The sequence below is a fragment of the Eretmochelys imbricata genome, chromosome 1, assembly GCF_965152235.1.
Source record: "Eretmochelys imbricata isolate rEreImb1 chromosome 1, rEreImb1.hap1, whole genome shotgun sequence".
Classification (NCBI taxonomy): Eukaryota; Metazoa; Chordata; order Testudines; family Cheloniidae; genus Eretmochelys; species Eretmochelys imbricata.
The window spans coordinates 335,987,531-336,006,351 of NC_135572.1; the positions used below are offsets into that span (position 1 = coordinate 335,987,531).

At 42.7% G+C, this 18,821-nt stretch overlaps 1 protein-coding gene across 2 annotated transcripts in view; it reads right to left on the reverse strand.

Annotated features, from left to right (window-relative positions):
• GSAP (gamma-secretase activating protein) overlaps positions 1–18,821 on the reverse strand; it is a 63,830-nt gene that overhangs the window by 27,122 nt on the left and 17,887 nt on the right. For both annotated transcript variants that reach the window (XM_077835992.1, XM_077835983.1), the window contains 11 exons: positions 17,142–17,246; positions 16,125–16,184; positions 14,946–14,989; positions 13,413–13,498; positions 8,466–8,543; positions 7,335–7,412; positions 6,754–6,846; positions 4,670–4,887; positions 4,258–4,327; positions 3,377–3,459; positions 2,439–2,492 (listed from right to left, as the gene is read on the reverse strand). In XM_077835992.1, coding sequence (XP_077692118.1) covers positions 2,439–2,492; positions 3,377–3,459; positions 4,258–4,327; positions 4,670–4,887; positions 6,754–6,846; positions 7,335–7,412; positions 8,466–8,543; positions 13,413–13,498; positions 14,946–14,989; positions 16,125–16,184; positions 17,142–17,177 — 900 coding nt within the window. In that variant the 5' untranslated portion in view covers positions 17,178–17,246. The remainder of the gene's footprint in view (positions 1–2,438; positions 2,493–3,376; positions 3,460–4,257; positions 4,328–4,669; positions 4,888–6,753; positions 6,847–7,334; positions 7,413–8,465; positions 8,544–13,412; positions 13,499–14,945; positions 14,990–16,124; positions 16,185–17,141; positions 17,247–18,821) is intronic.

Below are 18,821 nucleotides of genomic sequence, written 5' to 3' on the forward strand. Positions count from 1 at the left end.
ACCCTTTGTTCCCAAACATTGTGTTTGTTATCCCGAGGTAGGCTGTTGAATTTAGGATCCATTTTCCTACTACATATGGCGCACCCTCAAATGGGAAGGAATTCCCTGGGAGCACTCAGAAGTTCACGAAGGGCACGGGGCCACTAAATAGAAAGCTCATCAAGGTCGGGAGACGTCACCTTGTCCATGAAATGCCTCACGCACCTGAGAGACTGCAGAAATACAGTGCCAGATTCAGTTCTATGTTCTGGTTGCTTTTGCACTCTTGGGCAACAAGAGCCACTTTGAACCCCATTAACTGGCCAGTTAAACTGGATTTATGATGGTTTTGTATCATTGGAGCAGTGTAAACAAGCCAGAACAGAGCACTGAATCTTACCCAGGGCATTTGTATTTTAGCCTCACATAAGAGTCAGAGCACTTTGCAGTCAAAAGTTTCACAATCAAGAAGTGCAACTGCTAAAGACCTTGCTCCCAGAGGCTTGAGGTTAAATCTCAGACAAATTAAACAGCCTGCTAATTCTGACCTCAGTGAGCACATGCAGCATATGGTGACCAAAGATCCATCTCAAAACCTGATCTCCCAAGTGTCATCAACTCCCAGTGAAATCAATGATAAGCAGCTAGGCCCAATTCTCCACTCACCCTGGTGTAAATCAAGAGCAATCCCACTGATGCTAGGAAAATTGGGCCCTTAGAGCCAGTTAAAACTGAAATCTTAAACTAGTTCTGAGCACGTGGGGAGTAAGAGCACTTCTGCCTTAAGTGATGCCATTTGACAATATTCTCAAGTTCCTGAGCATGCTATGTCCAGAATACAACTCCCACAAGACACCTCTGCTCACATGCTGGGTTCCCAGCACTTTGAACATTACTCCTATGTTACTTGTCAGAGTGATTCTCCAAACATTTAGCACAGATCTCACTACTTTATTTATCAGTGTCCTTACAGCCATGTTCTCCCAACTGCCAAGTGCTCTTAACCTTCATACAAAGTGAAGACTTCAGCTGAAGGGAGTTGTGTGTTTGTGGGGTGGGGGGTGGGGGGGAGATGAAGGAATCGTCAATCAGCTTTCATAGCAAATACAGGAACTACAGACAGACAGATTCCCCCACCCCGCCAAAGACTATACCCTGTTCAACTTCTGTATGAGGAGAGATTAAAAATACTGGAACTGTTCAGCTTGGAAAAGAGACGACTAAGACAGGATATGGTAGAAGTCTATAAAATCATGACTGGTGGGGAGAAGAAAGTGAATAAGGAAGAGTTATTTACCCCTTCACATAACTTGAGAACCAGGGGTCACCCAATGAAATTAATAGGCAACAGGTTTAAAACAAGCAAAAGAAAATACTACTTCACACAGAGTCAACCTGTAGAACTCGTTGCCAGGGGGTGATGTGAAGGCCAAAACTATAATGGGGTTCAAAAAGGAATTAGATAAATTAATGGAGGACAGGTCCATCAGTGGCTATTAACCAAGAAGGGCAGGGATGCAACCCCATCACTGGGCGTCCCTAGCTTCTGATTGCCAGAAGCTGGGAGTGGACAACAGGAGATGGATCACTCGATGATTGCCCGTTCTGTTCATTCCCTCTGAAGCACCTGGCACTGGCCACTGTCAGAAGGCAGAATCCTGGCCTAGATAGACCATTGGTCTGACCCAGTATAGCCATTCTTATGTTCACCAGGTTCATCTCCTTTCCCATACCCACCTGTACCCATACAATTGGTTTGTTTAGGTGAAACAGCCACTTTTTCTGAACAGCACGGCCAGAGCGATCACAACAATGCAAGTGCAGGGTACCATGGCCAAAATGAAAGGAAAAACCCTGAACTGCTGGTGCTGATGAACATTAGGGATGTAAAATGTTAACCGGTAAGCATTAGTTTTGCCATTTAACCTGCCTTAACCATTAACCCCCGGCCTGCTAGCTGCCCAGCCAGAGCAGACCCAGCTGTGCTGGCTGGATCAGCCCCAGCCACTTAATTGGTTAAACCATTTAAACAAAATATTTTAATTGTTTAAACGGTATTTACATCCCTAATGAAGATATAGTGACACCTCCAATGGGCCCAGTGAGAGGGGAGATACATTAGAAATTCCCCATGTCCCCAGTGCAAAGAAACTTCCCCCGTGTTAACTTCAGTCACAGAATGAAGAGGCATCAAACAAACTGGAAGGCACCCTTGGCAGGAGCCAACGTCCTTCTGAAAGAACAGGACAAAATCTTGAGAAACTACAGTGCATTTCTGAGTCAGCAAAATCTGTCTGGAAAATTCATGTTTCTAGCAACCATAAAAGTTACTTAACCTAGAGCAATTCTTTCTTCATCCTTATTTTCAGGTAACAGGTGCATTACAGTAACGTTTATAAGGAAAGTGACAACCCACATCCTTCCTACCAATAGCAACACCTTCGTATGTAGGAACTTACCTTTAATTCAGGTAAAGAAATTATGTCTGTTATGCATGTTATTCCGGGGATAATCTATAAACAAAGAGTGGGAAATTAAAACATTAATTTAGTCTAAAAGATACAAACAGATACAACAGATAACAACATAAAAATCTGAAGATTTCAGATCACTTTCCCCTGGGCAGTAATCTAGCTAACCAAGACAGCACATTCACCTCTGCACAAAAGTAGTATGGAAACTATTTTCTCTCCGTGCTGGGATGAAAAGTGGTCTTGTCTGTCCGGATTAAAGTATCTTGAGAGACCCAGTATACAAGATAAACAGTCTCCAGCCAACACAGTATAAAGTAAATGTGTGTTTGGGGTTTGAAATTTTAAGTAACTACCATTTAAATAAGCTGCCAGCTCACCAGAACTTTTGTTTAGTGTTAATGAGGAAAATCAGACAGTAGGCCTTACTGGAGAAGGCTGAAGACTGGAAAACTTTTGATTGGCTGGTGATTGTGTTATCCATGTGTAGACCTGCCCAATGCTGTTTTCTCTATAAAACTTTCATAATAGTAATGCTCTCCAGATTGTGTACTTATTGGAAAGAACTGCAGGATCCTGGTGACTAAAATTACTCTGCATCCATTGTAAATACACATGGGCACACGATAACTGGTATATTACTACATAAAAACCATAACCAATGTAATCATTCATAACAGTTACATAAATGCAACCTCAGCTGTTATCACCGACATTTCATAAATGCATTTACCAAAAATAAAGATTCCTGAAAACCATGACACATTAAGTCTAGGTAAGATAAAACAGGTAAAAAACAGACAAGCCACTAGATATTCCAAAAAGAATAAATTTGCTTCCAAAAGCAAACAGGGTTACAACACATTTTAGAAAGAAAAAAAACCCTCTCCCAAAGTTGTTAGTGCTCGTAGCAGCTGATTTCTTACCCCATTCCAGTACAGTAGTGATGTATATGGCAAAAGTTTATCCAGTTTGCTAGTCTCTGGACACATTGTCCAGTATAGGGAAGCTGAATGCATTAAAAAAAGAGAGAAAGAGAGATTTACAGAGACAAGGCTGTTTAAAGGTATAAGTTACCAAGAAAAAGCTTTATAGTCTGTTCCTTTTTTACTCGCCCTTTCCCTCACTCATCTGTCAATTAATTGTTTAGGGACAAATCCTGATGTTGCCACTGCAGCAGCTTCCTTAGCAGTGGAACCTGATATGACTCCACTGCACACAGGGAGGAAAGGAATTCCAGATAGCCATGCAGGGGTATCAGCTGCTTAGCCTCAGCTCAGCTGGGGTCCCCCAACAGACACACAGGAGGCAGGGCTCAAATTGTCTGGGCCAGGGGATCTGCGGATATGTGAAAATGCCACAGGATACACCAGCCATTATCCTGAAGCAACCTTCATGGAATGGCTCCGTGACCTGGCTGAGGCTAAAGGAGAATTACTCCTTCCCTTCTATTCATCTTTCTGGCACACATCCCAGCTATTCGAACCACCTGCTAGGCAGAGAATTTGGCTCATGAAAGGCCAAAATGGTAACGGAGCTCTCTTCCTGCACAACTAGGTAGCGAATCACATTTGTAAAGCTGTACAAATTGCTATAAAACCAGGACTGCAATGTACTTGTCTTCTCAATTAGCAACAGAGTACAGCATTACAACAGCTGAGTCACCCAACCAGGAGTACAACTAAAAAGATGAGCTAGCAGCAGCAGGAGAGTCAGTTTGCAGTTGTGTGGCTTTACCGTCGGATGTCTCCCTTTAAGCAAAAACGTGCAGTGTGTAGTTTAACACGCAATGCAAAAAAACACCTACCAATGATAAATTCCTGTAAGGGGTCAAATGTATAACATGTTGACAGGTTCTCAGAAATCCACTGAATAATCTGTGAAAGTCAAAAAATGGAGAGTTTGTTACAGTTCTGTATTTAAAGTTTGTGTTCAAATGAAAGCCTCTGGAACAGTCCAGACAATGAACCCCTTTCACCTGCAGCTCAGTGCTCAGTCAAACAATATTTTCAGAACGAGAACCATTATACCCATTATAATGGTATACTGGAAGCATGTTGGGGCCAACCTGGTCAGCTTCTAGGTGCTACCACAATACAAATGTTTGATGATAATAGTGAACATGCCTTTATCTTTGTCCTGTAAGGCACCCAGCACACTCGTTTTCGCACTGAAAAAGTAAATGTCCAGAAACATAAGGAATTAAGCTATATTCCCACCTGCATTTCCAAATCTGTTGTATTTCTGACATGTAGAAGAGCACAGTGCAGCGCTGCCAGTCTATCACTGTCCAGTTTGCTGTTACAGAGGAACTGCATCAAGGAGCACTCATTTATTCTCACAGTAAACATCCTTCCTGAGCAGCAATCCCAGACGACGGACTTGAATGGGGACTGGATGGAACTTTTGTGCAGCATGTTGATTCTCGCATCCTCACCTGAAGGGAGTGGGTTTGAAGGAAGAAAGGTCTTTGTGTACATAAGCTCTATTGACCACAGATTTCTCCCCTCTGCCAGGTCCCACAATCTCATGGTCTCCAATGGTCAGAAATAATCTACCCCTCCTGCGTTTTCTCTCCCCTTACCCACTTTAACTTCCCACCCCACCCTACTGGCCTGCTGTTTTCAGAAGTGCTAAGCACCCACAGGTCCCTTTGAAGACCGTGAGAGATGCAAGTGCTCAGTACATCTGAAAATCAGGCCCTACCTGTCTTATTCCATAGCGCAGATCACCACTGTGCCTAAGCACTCAGGGCAGGTCTACACTACCGCTTAAGTCAATGTAACTTACGCTGCTCAGAGGTGGGAAAGAGACACCCCCCACCCCCGAGTGACGCAAATTACAGCGACATAAGCGCTGTCCACACCGGTACTACGTCAGCAGGAGATGTTCTCCCACCAGCATAGTTTCCACCTCTCATGGAGGTGGAGCAATTAGCCGACAGGAGAGCGCTCTCCCGCCGGCATGCAGCGTCTTCACCAGATGTGCTAAAGCGGCATAGCTGCACTGGTGCATCTATGCCAATATAGCACTTCTAGCGCAGACCTGCCCTCAGTCCGAACTGCTTCTTGGCCATTGTTCTTGAAGCTTAAAATGACTGGATGGGATTCATTTAATGACATTCCTTAACTGCCTTCAGATAGCAGCATCCATTCAGTAGTGCAAGCAACTACCTCTACTGCCTAGGACTTCAGTAGTGCACTGAATGCCTTCTGTTTTGGGGAGGGAGAAACAAAGTATCTAAGTCTTGCTTGAATTTGAATCACTATTGTAGATGGCCACCATTTTAGTAACAGAGCAGAGTGAGTTAGTCTGTGCCACCCAGAACGACGACATGCTCACATTGTATTAGGCCATCCAAACAGCAGCATGTGCCAGACTACAAGAACAGGGAGATTCTGCTTTGTAGTACTAAATTTAAACATAACCCAAAATCAAAACTACTTTGCATATACTGGAACTGATTCACCACTGAGTTACTCCATTTTTCTGCCAATGTAATTCCAGGCCCACTGCATGAGAAATCACACCCACCATGCAGAAAATAAAATAATGCTTCCTACCTACCTCGGGTATTTCCGCAGGAAAATATTTATTTACAGCTCCACCTCCAACCAGCTATGAGCATCTTTTTGACATTGCTGCATATGTCGGAGCTGCACAAGTCCTAGCACCCTACCTTTCTTTTACCCAGTCAGAAAAATGGCCTTCTGTTTCCAAACAAAGGCCTTCTGTTTCCAAAAACAACCCATTTCCTATAAAGTACTGTTATGTGGAAGTGAAATAATGTGCCTTTCAGATGAGACTTCAAAACAAATTACATTACTCTGATCAGGTGAAGGAAATGCAGATTTCCTCTCCCCACTCCACTCGAACATACATACACAAACTCAATTGGAGGAAGGAAATGTAAAATCAAATTTGCATCTCCATGTGAAATTTGAGAACACTGGAGCATCCATAAACATGCATAAGGGGATGGGAAATTATTAAATTGAGGCAGAGAATGCAATTCACTGAATGGTCTTCTTTCATTTCATAACACGCTAACAGTGAGTAATGGATGAAATAAGAAAGTTCATCATTTCTTTTTAAAATTGAGTGTGCTAAAAATACATGTCTTACTCTGCCTGATCCCAATCTTCTAGCCTTTTCGGAGAACAATGTACAGTAATGCAGATGCGAGGCCAATAAAATTAACTGAATTCTCCTCCAAAGGGAGCTGAACATTTTCCAGAGTCTCCACCAAAGCCAACAATAAAAGAGATGCTAAAGACTCCAAAGTACTGAAGTTTTACTGTACCTGTCAGAAACAAATTATAGCACATCAGGTCAGGATGTTGAGTATTGAGAAGGTGTAGAAAGTGGCCAGGCAAATAAACAGCCACATAATAGTCTGTTCAAAATAAAAAGACCCATCAATTTGAGCAACTGTTAAAATATTTACTTTGGGAGGCTGGGATTTATGAATTCTCAGCCCATTTCTCTTTATTGGAGCAGGTTACGTCTAGGAGATATAACAGGAGTTAGTTAATAGCAGTTGCAGTGTTAACACAGGAAATATAGGTGATATGTTCAGGTTTCCAGGGGAGGATGTGAGAGGCTCATGCCACTAAAGAGCACTATAGTAGTTGATCTCCAGAGAAGTCAACTTCAGAGGAAGTTGCTCACTGACAGTATGAGGTATTGCAATATCAAGTTCCAAAAATGGAAGTCAAGTAAGTTGCAAGATGTAGCAAATACCGTAACTTAAGAAGGGACGGGGGGGACCTTTATGTCCCTCTTATGAAGAGGAGAGGGACCACCAAAAGGCTGGAGGTTAACAATTTCTCTCCCTTCTCAAAGTGGGGAGAGGAAACAAGAGAAGCTAAATTAGCAACCTACCGAGATTCAAAAAAGCTACTTCCTTCACTTGTGGGTAATCTGTTCTTTGTAGAGCAACTGTAAAGGTTTTGCTGTAACCTGGGAAGACACACATGAAACAGCAGTTATATGCAAAATATAACTAGAGAGAGAGAGAGAGTATGGAGCAATGCAAGTCTATCCAAACCACAGAACTTCTGAGATTGTTTGTCTTTACTATGTTATATTTCTGAACAAATCTTCCTCTGCCTGGACTGAAACACTAGTCTCTATTCTTACCAAGAAGCGCTTAGAACTAATGGATTAATTTTCCAGAGATTATAAAGCCAGAAGGAGCCACTGTGATCATCTAGGCTGACCTTCTGTATAACACAGACCACAGGACTCCCCTGAAGTAATTCTTGTTTGAACTAGAGCATATCTTTTTAGCAAAACAACCAATCTAGATTTAATTGCCAGTGAAGGAAAATCCGCACAACTCTTGGTAAATTGTTCCACTGGTTAATTACCTTCACTGTAAAAAATTTGCACCTTATTTCCAGTCTGAATTTGCATAGCTTCATCTTCCACCCATTGGATTTTGTTATACCTGTGACTAAAGTCCATTATCAAATTTTTGTTCATTATGTATCTGCCTATAGACTGTGATCAAGTCACCTCTTATCCTTCTTGCTAGCTTAATTTATACAGATGGTTTTCAATTAAGTCAGTGAGAGCTGCACCTATGCCTGTGAAAATCAGGGCTGACCTGCACCCGTAGACACTCAAGCTAGGAGCTACCAGTTCCATCTCCCACACACAGTGCCTTATTGTCGCAGGTACAACATTTATCATCTGTGGATGCAGCTCCTCCAGGATGGGTGTACTGCCCCCAGCTCTGCCCACTGCACTGCGTGACCAGGGACAGCTACTGATGAGCCTGGTGCCTGCCCCAGCGGGCAAGGCTGGGTGCGGGACGGGGAGCGGTACAGCCACACCAGAGGAGCTGTGAGCATGGGGTGCTGGCTTTTGGGAGCGGCGGCCCACCAGGCTGCTGCTTTCACTGCTGCAGTTCCCAGCAGAGCCCTGTTTATTTTGTAAGGTATTCTGGTACAAAATGACACACTAAAATAAAGTAAGAAAGAACAATTGAATAAAACAGATTAACTGTACCTTTATGTAAAAAAGAAACGGAGTATGTGACCTCCATAGGAATATCAGGAGCCTGACTACAACACAGACAAAAACTTCCTAAAAAAATAAAGAGATTAAAATGAAGGTTGGTTTTGTTATCATACTTGTTCATTGAATAAGACACGTCGGCCTTCGCTGATTCACTTTATATTTCTCAAAAGATGGATACAGGCTGCAGAACCCAATCCTAAAAACTAAGACTGTTTTAGACTAAAGATAACAAAGATGCTTTTTCTTAAACAACTTTCAGGACTATAGAAATATGCATACATCAAGGTAATAGCTTACATAACATTTAGCTAAAGAGGAAGAAGGCAAAAAGGTTGAGTATGAATAATAAGATAGGGAAATGCAGGAGAAAATACACTGTAAAGCAATTTTGGGTTCCGAAGGCTCAGCAAATCCCTCGAATTCAGAGAAACTGCATTATTCAGCTCTTTGCTGTAGAAAACATTCTAGCACCGTCTGAACCACTGACCAGACCACGGTACCTACAGGAAGCCCCAATTTCTGGAGATTATCTATTAAAAGCTGCCAAGAAGCAATGTTGTAATTCAACCTCAAGAGATTTCACTTTATTAAAAGTGCCTAGAACTTCTGAGCACGAAGCTGTACTATAGCATTGCACTAGTAATGCTACATATTTGGCTGAGGCATTTAACTTTCAGGAGAGGGGAAGAGAGAGAATTTCCTCTGGCTGAAATTCATGTTTGTTTCCAGCGTGCTGAATAGTTTTGGTAAGTTTGATAGAATTTTGCTTGGATATTTGAATTACTGAAACATAAATAGATGGGGTGTCCCTGATCATTTGGGGCCTTATGGAACATGCAGAACTTTTAAAGCAGCGGCATAAGACCACAGCAGGAAGGTTGTGGCTTTTCTGGGCCTCTTTCAGTGCTATTTTCTTGCCACGGTCTTCCCTTCCACTTTCATTTTCACACGCTGGGAAGGACAAAGTGTGCTGTGGAGTACACTGCCCTATAAACTGCACAATTTGAATTGAACGTGCAAACTAATGATCTTCAATTCAGATTAATGCATTGGTGCATTTGTATGCAAAATGTGACCAGAGAACTGGATGGCTCAGTAGACTGCTAACGGGATACACGTGCTTTCATCTCTCAGAGGTTGGTAGTGAACAAAAGGAGTTGCCATCCAATGGCTTTTCAGTGACTTAGATAAAGGGATATTGGTCTCAGTCCAGTTGCAAGTAGACAGGTACACATTTCACAAGAGCCACCACATCTGACACCACGTTAGCAATCTCAGTCAAGAGGTCAAAGACAGAATATAAAGTGACACATAAAGTGAACTATTTTCTTGCCTCAGCTGGTGGTTCCTGCACGACTGACACACGTTGGTGGACGGTGTGGAAAAGACTGTGTTGCTAGTGGTCAAGTTGCAAAGGGTACTGTCGTTTTTCTGTTTATCCACAGAACAAGAGAGTTTACACTCCAGCACTGTTCACAAGCAGTAAGTCTCACACAAACCACTGGGCCAAATTCTCTGCAGAAAGTAATGGCATAAATGAACCCAGCTCCACTGAAGTCAGTGGAAGTGCAGTCATTACGTTGGAGAGTTTGGTCCAATTGCTTTTGAAGTGTGATCAGCAGGTTGTACATTCAGATATTTGATAAACTCTCCTCTTTCTTCTTCAAAAACAAAGAGGGAGAAGAGGAGAAAATGTGGAGGGGGGCAGGGAAGAAGGAAAGCCAGAAACAAAAAGGAAGAGTTTAAAAATATAGTTCTGCTCATGCAACTCCATGATAAGATTTTAGGACATACAAGAGTCAGGAAATAGCAACTATAAACTCTGCGACTTGGCAACTATACATTAGGACAATGAAATTATCATTGAAGGAGTCATGCAATTCCATATATGCATAAAGTTATATTTCCTAGGAAACTAACTTTAATTTCTTGACTTTTGTTCATGTAGAATCTCAACCATAATGTTGCATTAAGATATCTCCTGCAGCATCAGAACATCTCCTAATTCAAACACAATGTGTCACTGGACATAAATGGCTTGCATCTATCCTGTTTACAGACTCAATGCACAACACAGCCAAAGGAGAGTCATCGATATGCTAGCTAACAAACAGTGAAGCAGAGGAGGAGATGAGTCTTTTATTCCACCTTATTGTCTATGTTTCTGAAAGATCAATAAGCTAAATTGAAAATAAAAATCTCCAAGTTAAAAAAAAACAACAACCTCTAATCACACAAAGTTCCTGCGACCATACCAATGGTTAAATAACCATTAACGCTGTTCGGAAAACAAAAAGTTAATTCTCAGACTTGTTTGATCTCCGCTAATTTGTGAGCGGGGTTTTTTGGGGTCTAGTGACATTCTATCTTGTTAGTGCTGGCTATGAGTAACAGGGCTACTTTTCTTCTGCTACGGAAGTTTGAGAGAGGAAAAGCGGATTCATTCACTGTTGAGACAGGCTATGGTCACTAACAGTTTTTTATTAAATTGGAAATTGCCTAGAATATTCCATTTGAAATTGTGCCAGTTCTTTACTGGAAGCAGTTTAAAACAGAATGAATAAGAGCCCTACTATTAATGGTTTGTAGCCTCTGAAGTATGCTAAGCTCTTCACAGAAGACACAATCCCTTCCCCAAAGAGTTCACAAAGTAAATTTTAGATGAGTGAGACACAAACAGCAGAGAGGAGGTGAGGTGATAAAAAAAAAATGAGGTTACAGCAATAGGATCTTGCAGTGCTCAGTTTATGCACGTGCACGTAGGGCATGTCTACACTATAAACTTACGTCAACCTATGTTAGGTCGACTTACAGCCACCGCAGTAATCACCACAGTGGTTCATGTCCGCTCAGCCTTTCTTCTGTCGATGGTGCCCGTCCTCAGCAAGAGCGCTTCCACCGACTTAAAGGGAGGGATGACAGAGCCAGGACTCTCAACTCTGTGTGCAGCTCCCCGCCAGTAGACCGTCTCCCCTCCCTGCATCTTGGCTCCCTGCTCCCCGCTAGGAACAGGGCAGCTGCATTGGGCTTCTTGGCTTTCTGCAGGGAGCACAGCAGCCAACCGGACCTCAGATGCGGAGCACCCCACCGGCAGCCCAACTGCCCTCGCGCCCAGGCTCTTGGCTCCCCACTGGGAGCACAGCTGCACCCAGTGGGGAGCTCTGTGCCTGGAGTCCAGTCAGCTGCCCTGTTCCCAGCAGGAAGCCAAGACGCCCAATGCAGCTGCCCCATTCCCGGTGGGGAGCGGGAGCCTGGGAGGGGGGCAGCCGGCTCCCAGTAGGGAGATGCGCCTGGAGTCTGGTCGGCTGTGGTGCTCCTAGCGGGGAGCCAAGAGCTTGGGGGGCAGCCCAGATCGTAGTGGGGAGCCAGAACCCTGGAGGGAGCAGGGCTCCCTGCAGGAAATGAGGAGCCCAGGCAGCAGCCTGAGCTGGGAGCCTGGGTAGCACCGTGGCTTGGAGCAGAGACCAGACAGCAGCCCAGCTTGGGAGCCAGCGTTCTTGTCAATTTCACAGCTCCGCAGGACAAGAATGCCAGCCAACAGCTGTAAGCAACAGTGTCTACAGGGACACTGCGTTGCCTGAACCACACTGACACAAGCCCTACACCTCTCGCGGAGGTGGAGTTATGATGTTGGTGTGGTACGGCACTTACGGAGGCGAGAGCAAGGCTGCAGCGTGCACACTGACATAATTAGCTGCCTTACATCAGCCTAACTCTATAGTGTAGGCCAGGCTGCTGTTGTAGCACAGGTGTCCACTCCAGTTGTGTTGTTAGATCCTGGGCTGCTCCTGGGGATGCGCAGGTAGCATCTGCAGTCAAGAGCATTTTTCTATGCACGTCTGGTAGAGAAGGTGAGACCATTCTCTCTGATGCAGATTTTGCAACAATTATCCAGGCCTTTGTCAGCTTAATATTCGCTTGCGATAATGTACTTACATGGGGCTACACCTTGAGACCGCTTGGAAACTGAAGGTCGTGCAGAATGTTGCCGTCTGCTTATTAAGAGAAGTTTCACCTTGGATGTGCATTACATCTCTGCCCGGGGATCTGCTCTAGCTGCCAGTAAGTTTCTGGGAGCAGTCTGAGGTGTTGGTGCTACTGTATAAACCTAGATGGTCTGGGACTCAGTTACTTCAGAGAGAACATGTCTCTCTGCGTCCTACAGCAGGAGGTGAGATCGACAGAGATTCTTGAGTGGGCACCACCTCCGAATGAATAGCAGGAAGCTTGACTTGGAGTCTGCTAGAGCCAGGCACACTGACAAACCCACCACTTTTCCTAGGCTTTGGAGGTTGATGGGGAAAGCTAAGACTCTGAGGGACTTCATGGATACTTATGCCCAATCCTTTTAAATGTATAGGATGAGTGCCCAGAGAATACGATGGGCATCTAGAGGATTTTATAAATCTAAAGAAATGTAAGTGTCTCACAAGGTATTCCTGCACTTGGTTTTTTTACCCTTGAAGACATAATGACTGAAGGCAGTAGTGAGCATAAGAATGCGGGCTTCACCCCAGTCCTCATCTGTGCACTCCACAGATCAGCGTAATTGGTAGGCTCGGCTCAACAGACTCTGAGGACTGAATAACACTGCTGACAGATCTGAAGAAGTCTGCATTAGAAGTCTGATCCAAAAGATCAGTGAAGCAAACAGAAAGATTCCCACTGACTTTGATAAGCTTTGGATCAGGCACTATGTGCCTGGCTCAAGATAGGTTAGTTACTCCAGACCTTCCATAGTCATTAGATTAAAAATCACTACAGCTACAATTTCCTGCAAGATCTGCTATGAGTACAATACATCAGGAAAAGTTAAGCCATAAACATATAACAATGGGCTCCTAAAACTTCTTAGTAATTAGTTACACTACTACATGTCAGTGTAGTAATCTGTAACATATGATCATCACAAGACAGTTTTTCATTATTAATTACCTGTTTTACTGGTAAAAACTTGCAGATTCAGAGATCTAGGTTCCATCTCTTGGTCTTGAGAGTAATCGTATCCAAAATTCACAAATCTAGAAGTAAATAGAGACCATTAAATGCATTTCTTCATCCACAATGATTTTTAAAGAGTACACTGAACCCATGAAAGGTCACAAGGGAAATATAAGAATTAGATTATTATTAAACATTCCATAAGAAAGTTCAATTAAACAACAACTGATCAGTCTGTTTCTGTTATTTTACTCTTAGGGTTGGGATTGCAATCTAAATGCAGCAATTGCTTCATAACCATATTTAAAGAGGGGATATCCCATATGCCTGTAAGTTATTTCTTCACTGCACCATACTGCTTAATCCCACACGAGCTGAACCAAAGTGAAGGAAAATTGTGCTGGAGGGTCTCAATTTATTCACTCACCATATCTGAAAGGTCAAAAGGTTTGGAGCCCAAATCTACCACATGCCAAGTGGCACCTTACTCTGTGAGTAGTCACACTGATTGCAATGGGAATAGTCACAAAATAAGGGAAGGGGGCAGCAGAACTGGGCTAATTTCATTGGTGTTACCAGTTCTGCATTTTGGTTCTTTTTCAGATTCTAATGTTAGCTGTAGTTTTCACAGATCTTGGAAAAATTTAATATGGCATCAGTGTTAATTATTAGCTACAATCTATCAATAGTAAATTATGCACTAAATCATTTTTTTTTTTAAATGGTCCTCCTCCAGACATATTTCTCGACCTTTCCACAAAGATCCAGATGAGTTTTAGCAATTGTGAAGTTGGTTTTCTTCAGTACTATATCATAACTGTACTGGTCCTGTAAGGTAGGCTCCATGGCCAGCACTGCCAAGCTCCAGCTTTCTACTTAGTACTGAAGCATGCTGGGAGCGCTAGCAGGGGGGGACAGTTTGGAACTGTAAGCTACCACTGCAAGGCATGCTAGGAAAGAGAAAGGGTATATAAATAGCTATCTTCCCTCATAACAGGAAGAGATGGAAACAAAAGAGGAGCTGTTGGTCTGCCCAATTACCAGTCTGGAGCTGAGCCCAGTAGCTGGAAAAGGAATCCCAGAAATGGAATGGAAGTTTTGGGAACACTGCCACAGGCCAGCTGTAGAGAGGATGTGACCTCAAAAGGAAACTAAGGAAAGTTGGTTTTATTTGGATAGGGACATTGTATCCCCCAGGAAGGGTGGTTTAGTCTATATTTGGTTCTCCAGCCAAACTGCTCCCAACGGGAAGGGACCTGTGACCGTGTTAAACTTCTTGTCTGGCTTCACCACACCAGGGAAGGAGATGAAGGAGGGGAAAGCTCTCAGGAGGGTTTGAAGATCATATGTGACACTGCTTCCTCCCCTTTACCTTCACATAAATCAGGTTACAACAACAGGTACATGAATTCAAGTCATACAGTGCAAAGATGCATGCAATGCCAAATGAAGTTAATGTACTAATAAACCAAATTTTAGACACACACGTTGACAAATGAGACAAAAAAAATACTGTGATCCACTTACTTTAATCCTGTGTCTCTTAAAGAGATGTCCAGGGGTGCTTCAAGCTGTTAACCCAAAAATCAGAACACACCTACATTATTCAGTATTTAAGGTTGGTTTTGCAGTCCAGTAAAGGATCCATCGGGCTCACTCACTCTTCATTCAACTCACCAATTTCACAAAGGAAAACGTGGATTCATCAACCACCACTTGATCCTTTTAAGTCATTCAAGAACTCAGAAAATAGTTCCCCCTCCCAGTAGGGGTTTTATACAATTATGGAATGGGATGCTTGTGTCAAGCCAGTGTAAACGTTTAATGTCTTTGTACGCCTAACTAAGGCAAGTTTCATATTTTAAAAACAACTTAAAATGTGTGTCATGGGGATGCCATACTGTCTTTATATGAGAAGAACATCAAAACAGCTGAGCTCCAAGGCAGCAACGCTACATGGATTTGAAGTAAAGCGGGGCAGGGAGTCATGCTCCGGGCTCATCAGCCCTCAGTCTGCCTTTTAATTTACAGTGCACTGTGGGCAAAATTCACTCCCACACAGAAGCCTCACATATGATCCCCTAGAGACCCACTTACCCAAACCTTTAGCTGGGATGCATCCACTTCCACGTGTCAGGGCACCCACGCAGGCCCCAAGCACCAACATGAATTTCAGGCTTTGTCACAAAGACTCCAACCCAGATACCTACAGGGTGCCCTCAACACTCAGTGACATATAGACTCAATCCTGTTTCCATCGAAGTCAATGGAAGCAGGAGCAGGCCTTCATTTCTCCATTTACTGGTAATTTGATTTGCAAGTGCTGCTTAATTCCACTGGTCTAAAATTAGAGTAATTCCATGAACTGCAGTGGGATTGCACAGCTATTCTAGATGGTTTAAATAGTACTTAGTCCTGCGAGGAATGCAGGGGACTGGACTAGATGACCTCTGAAGGTCCCTTCCAGTCCTACGATTATATGTTAATCCAAAATCAGTGGAGTGACTCGAATAGATTTAGATTAGAATCTGGTCATTACATTTTGAAGAACGTTTCCAAGGTTTGTGGTTTTATATAATAATTCATGCTAATAAAAATATCAAATACAAATACTTGGGAACAAACATAATTATCATCCCTTGAAATATATAGCTAAATCCCTCCTCAGACTAGCTATATGACAACAAGTTTATATCTATGACTTACTATTAAATTAAAGTTTTCATCAGGATAAAACTGGACACATTTTAAGATATTCCTTGATTCCTAAAATTAAGAGAGAGACTTTTATTATAATAATCGAGCCACATCACGCAGACTGAGAGATGGTTGGAAAGTCCATCATTCAGCCCTGTTTGCTAACATGCATAGGGCAACAAGTGAATGAGAAAAGGCAAAAACCATACACTAAACCCTCAAATAGCACTCCCCAGCACACATGCTTCCTTCTTGTCCCAGATCAGTTGTCTATCTTCTGTCTAGAATTGGTTATGGTCTTGTGCAATCCCCAGTCACTCTCCTTTGTCACACGCAGAAAGCCACTAGAAGGTTACATAACCTTCTGCTCCACAGAGACTAAAGCTATTGAGAACAGTATTTTATTTTGCAAAACTCCAAAGGGCCTCTCACAAAAAGTAGAATAGAGATGAGCTCTTCATTATATATTACACTTCCCATCCTTTCTGAAATACTCCACCTAATTTCAGTGCATCAAAAAGACGAAACAAACTAGCACTGAAAGTCCATTTTTGTTCATGCATAACTTAGGCTAAGTTTGGCTATTCCCATTAGTCAGAATGAGAAACAGTTTGAAACTTTCTAGCAAAGAACCATGTCCTCAGTTGGTCCATATGGTCTATGCTTTCTTACATCTATATGCCCTGGCTTGCAATCGATATTCTCTCATAATTTGGCAAGCCCATATTCCTAGGGCACATGTGCTAGCTATAATAGGTTTAGATAATCACACACATCAGCACTACCTTTAAAAAAAAAATCTCTCTGTTACCCTGGGAAGCACTGACATCATATCTCACTGCAAATACTCATATGTAAACAATAGCATGGAAAGTTGAATTTAGGCCTCTAGTTTTCATTACCCTACTCTTCTTACTACCCAAAATAATCCAACTCACACCATTATTACTGGCTTTTAAACTCAAACTTTCATTTTAGAAAAATGAAAAAGAAATGAAAACACACAGAGATTCAATTTTTTCCCACCTTTGGAACAATGTAGAAGAGTCTTTGTTCTGTCATATCCCATTGTGCCCAAATGAGATCATCTGCAACTCTGTCTCTTGGGAGCTGGCCTGAGTTTTGAATCACCTGAAGGGAAGGATTTAAAAAATGAGCTGAACACTATAGGTCAAATACTCTTCTGTAATGAAGATGATGAACAACTCAGGCTTTCAAAAGATAAACAGCAGCACACAGAACAGCCTGATAGTTTTAATATTTCCAAGTAGCTTAATGTCCTATTTGCTCATTTCACAAGAGTCTCTGTAAACCAGAGGGTCTGGCACTTTGCAGAGGCAGTATGTTCAGTTCAGGAGAAATATTTGCTAGCTCCCAAGGAAGTTCCAGCTAATATTTTCTAGATTGGCACAGAGTTGGGAGAAGAAGGGAAATCACAAAGAACAACTTACCCACCCAAGTCCCTTGAAGGTGGGGAGGGAGAATAGATGGCAAGCTTAGTCCCAGGGAAGGGGAGAGAAATGGGATGTGAGATGCTTTTGAACTGACTGCAACAATCTTTATTCGCCAGTGAAGGAGGAAAGTTGCTAGTTCCAAAGAGAGTCTTGTCCCCTCTTTCCAAACACATGATGTATGAGGAGGGAAGAGGCTAAAATAGTGGGAAATGATTAGGACCATCTAAGTTTACCCTTGGCAGATGCAGCAGGACGTCATTTCAAGTAACAGTTAAACAGTTTATTTGACAGAAACTGGCATAGACTAAGGGCCTGATTTTCAGTTACTCTAAAGCTCTTTTCCCTACTCTTACAGGTTTGTTTTTTAAATTGCACCCACCTTAAAACACCTTTTCACCGCCGGCGTAGTGTGAAAGGCCTTACAGTAACTGAGAATAAGGACTTGTAGGTTTGGAGGGGAAAAATTTATTTGCCACAATTAAATGAATCATGGTTTTCATGATACAGCATAGATTCATAGACACTAAGGTCAGAAGGGACCAATTCAATCATCTAGTCTGACCTCCTGCACAACGCAGGCCACAGAATTTCACCCACCCACTCCTCCGAAAAACCTCTCACCTATCTGAGCTATTGAAGTCCTCAAATCGTGGTTTAAAGACTTCAAGGAGCAGAGAATCCTCCAGCAAGTGACCCGTGCCCCATGCTACAGAGGAAGGTGAAAAACCCCCAGGGCCTCTTCCATTCTGCCCTGGAGGAAAATTCCTTCCTGACCCCAAATGTGGCGATCAGCTAAACCCTGAGCATATGGGCAAGATTCACCAGCCAGATACTACAGAAAATTCTTTCCTGGGTAACTCAGGTCCACCCCATCTAACGTCCCATCACAGGCCATTAGGCCTATTTATCATGAATATTTAATTACCAAAATCATGTTATTCCATCACACCATCTCCTCCATAAACTTATCGAGTTTAATCTTAAAGCCAGATAGATCTTTTGCCCCCACTGCTTCCCTTGGAAGGCTATTCCAAAACTTCACTCCTCTGATGGTTAGAAACCTTCGTCTAATTTCAAGTCTAAACTTCCTGGTGGCCAGTTTATATCCATTTGTTCTTGTGTCCACATTGGTACTGAGTTTAAATAATTCCTCTCCCTCTCCGGTATTTATCCCTCTGATATATTTATAGAGAGCAATCATATCTCCCCTCAACCTTCTTTTAGTTAGGCTAAACAAGCCAAGCTCCTTGAG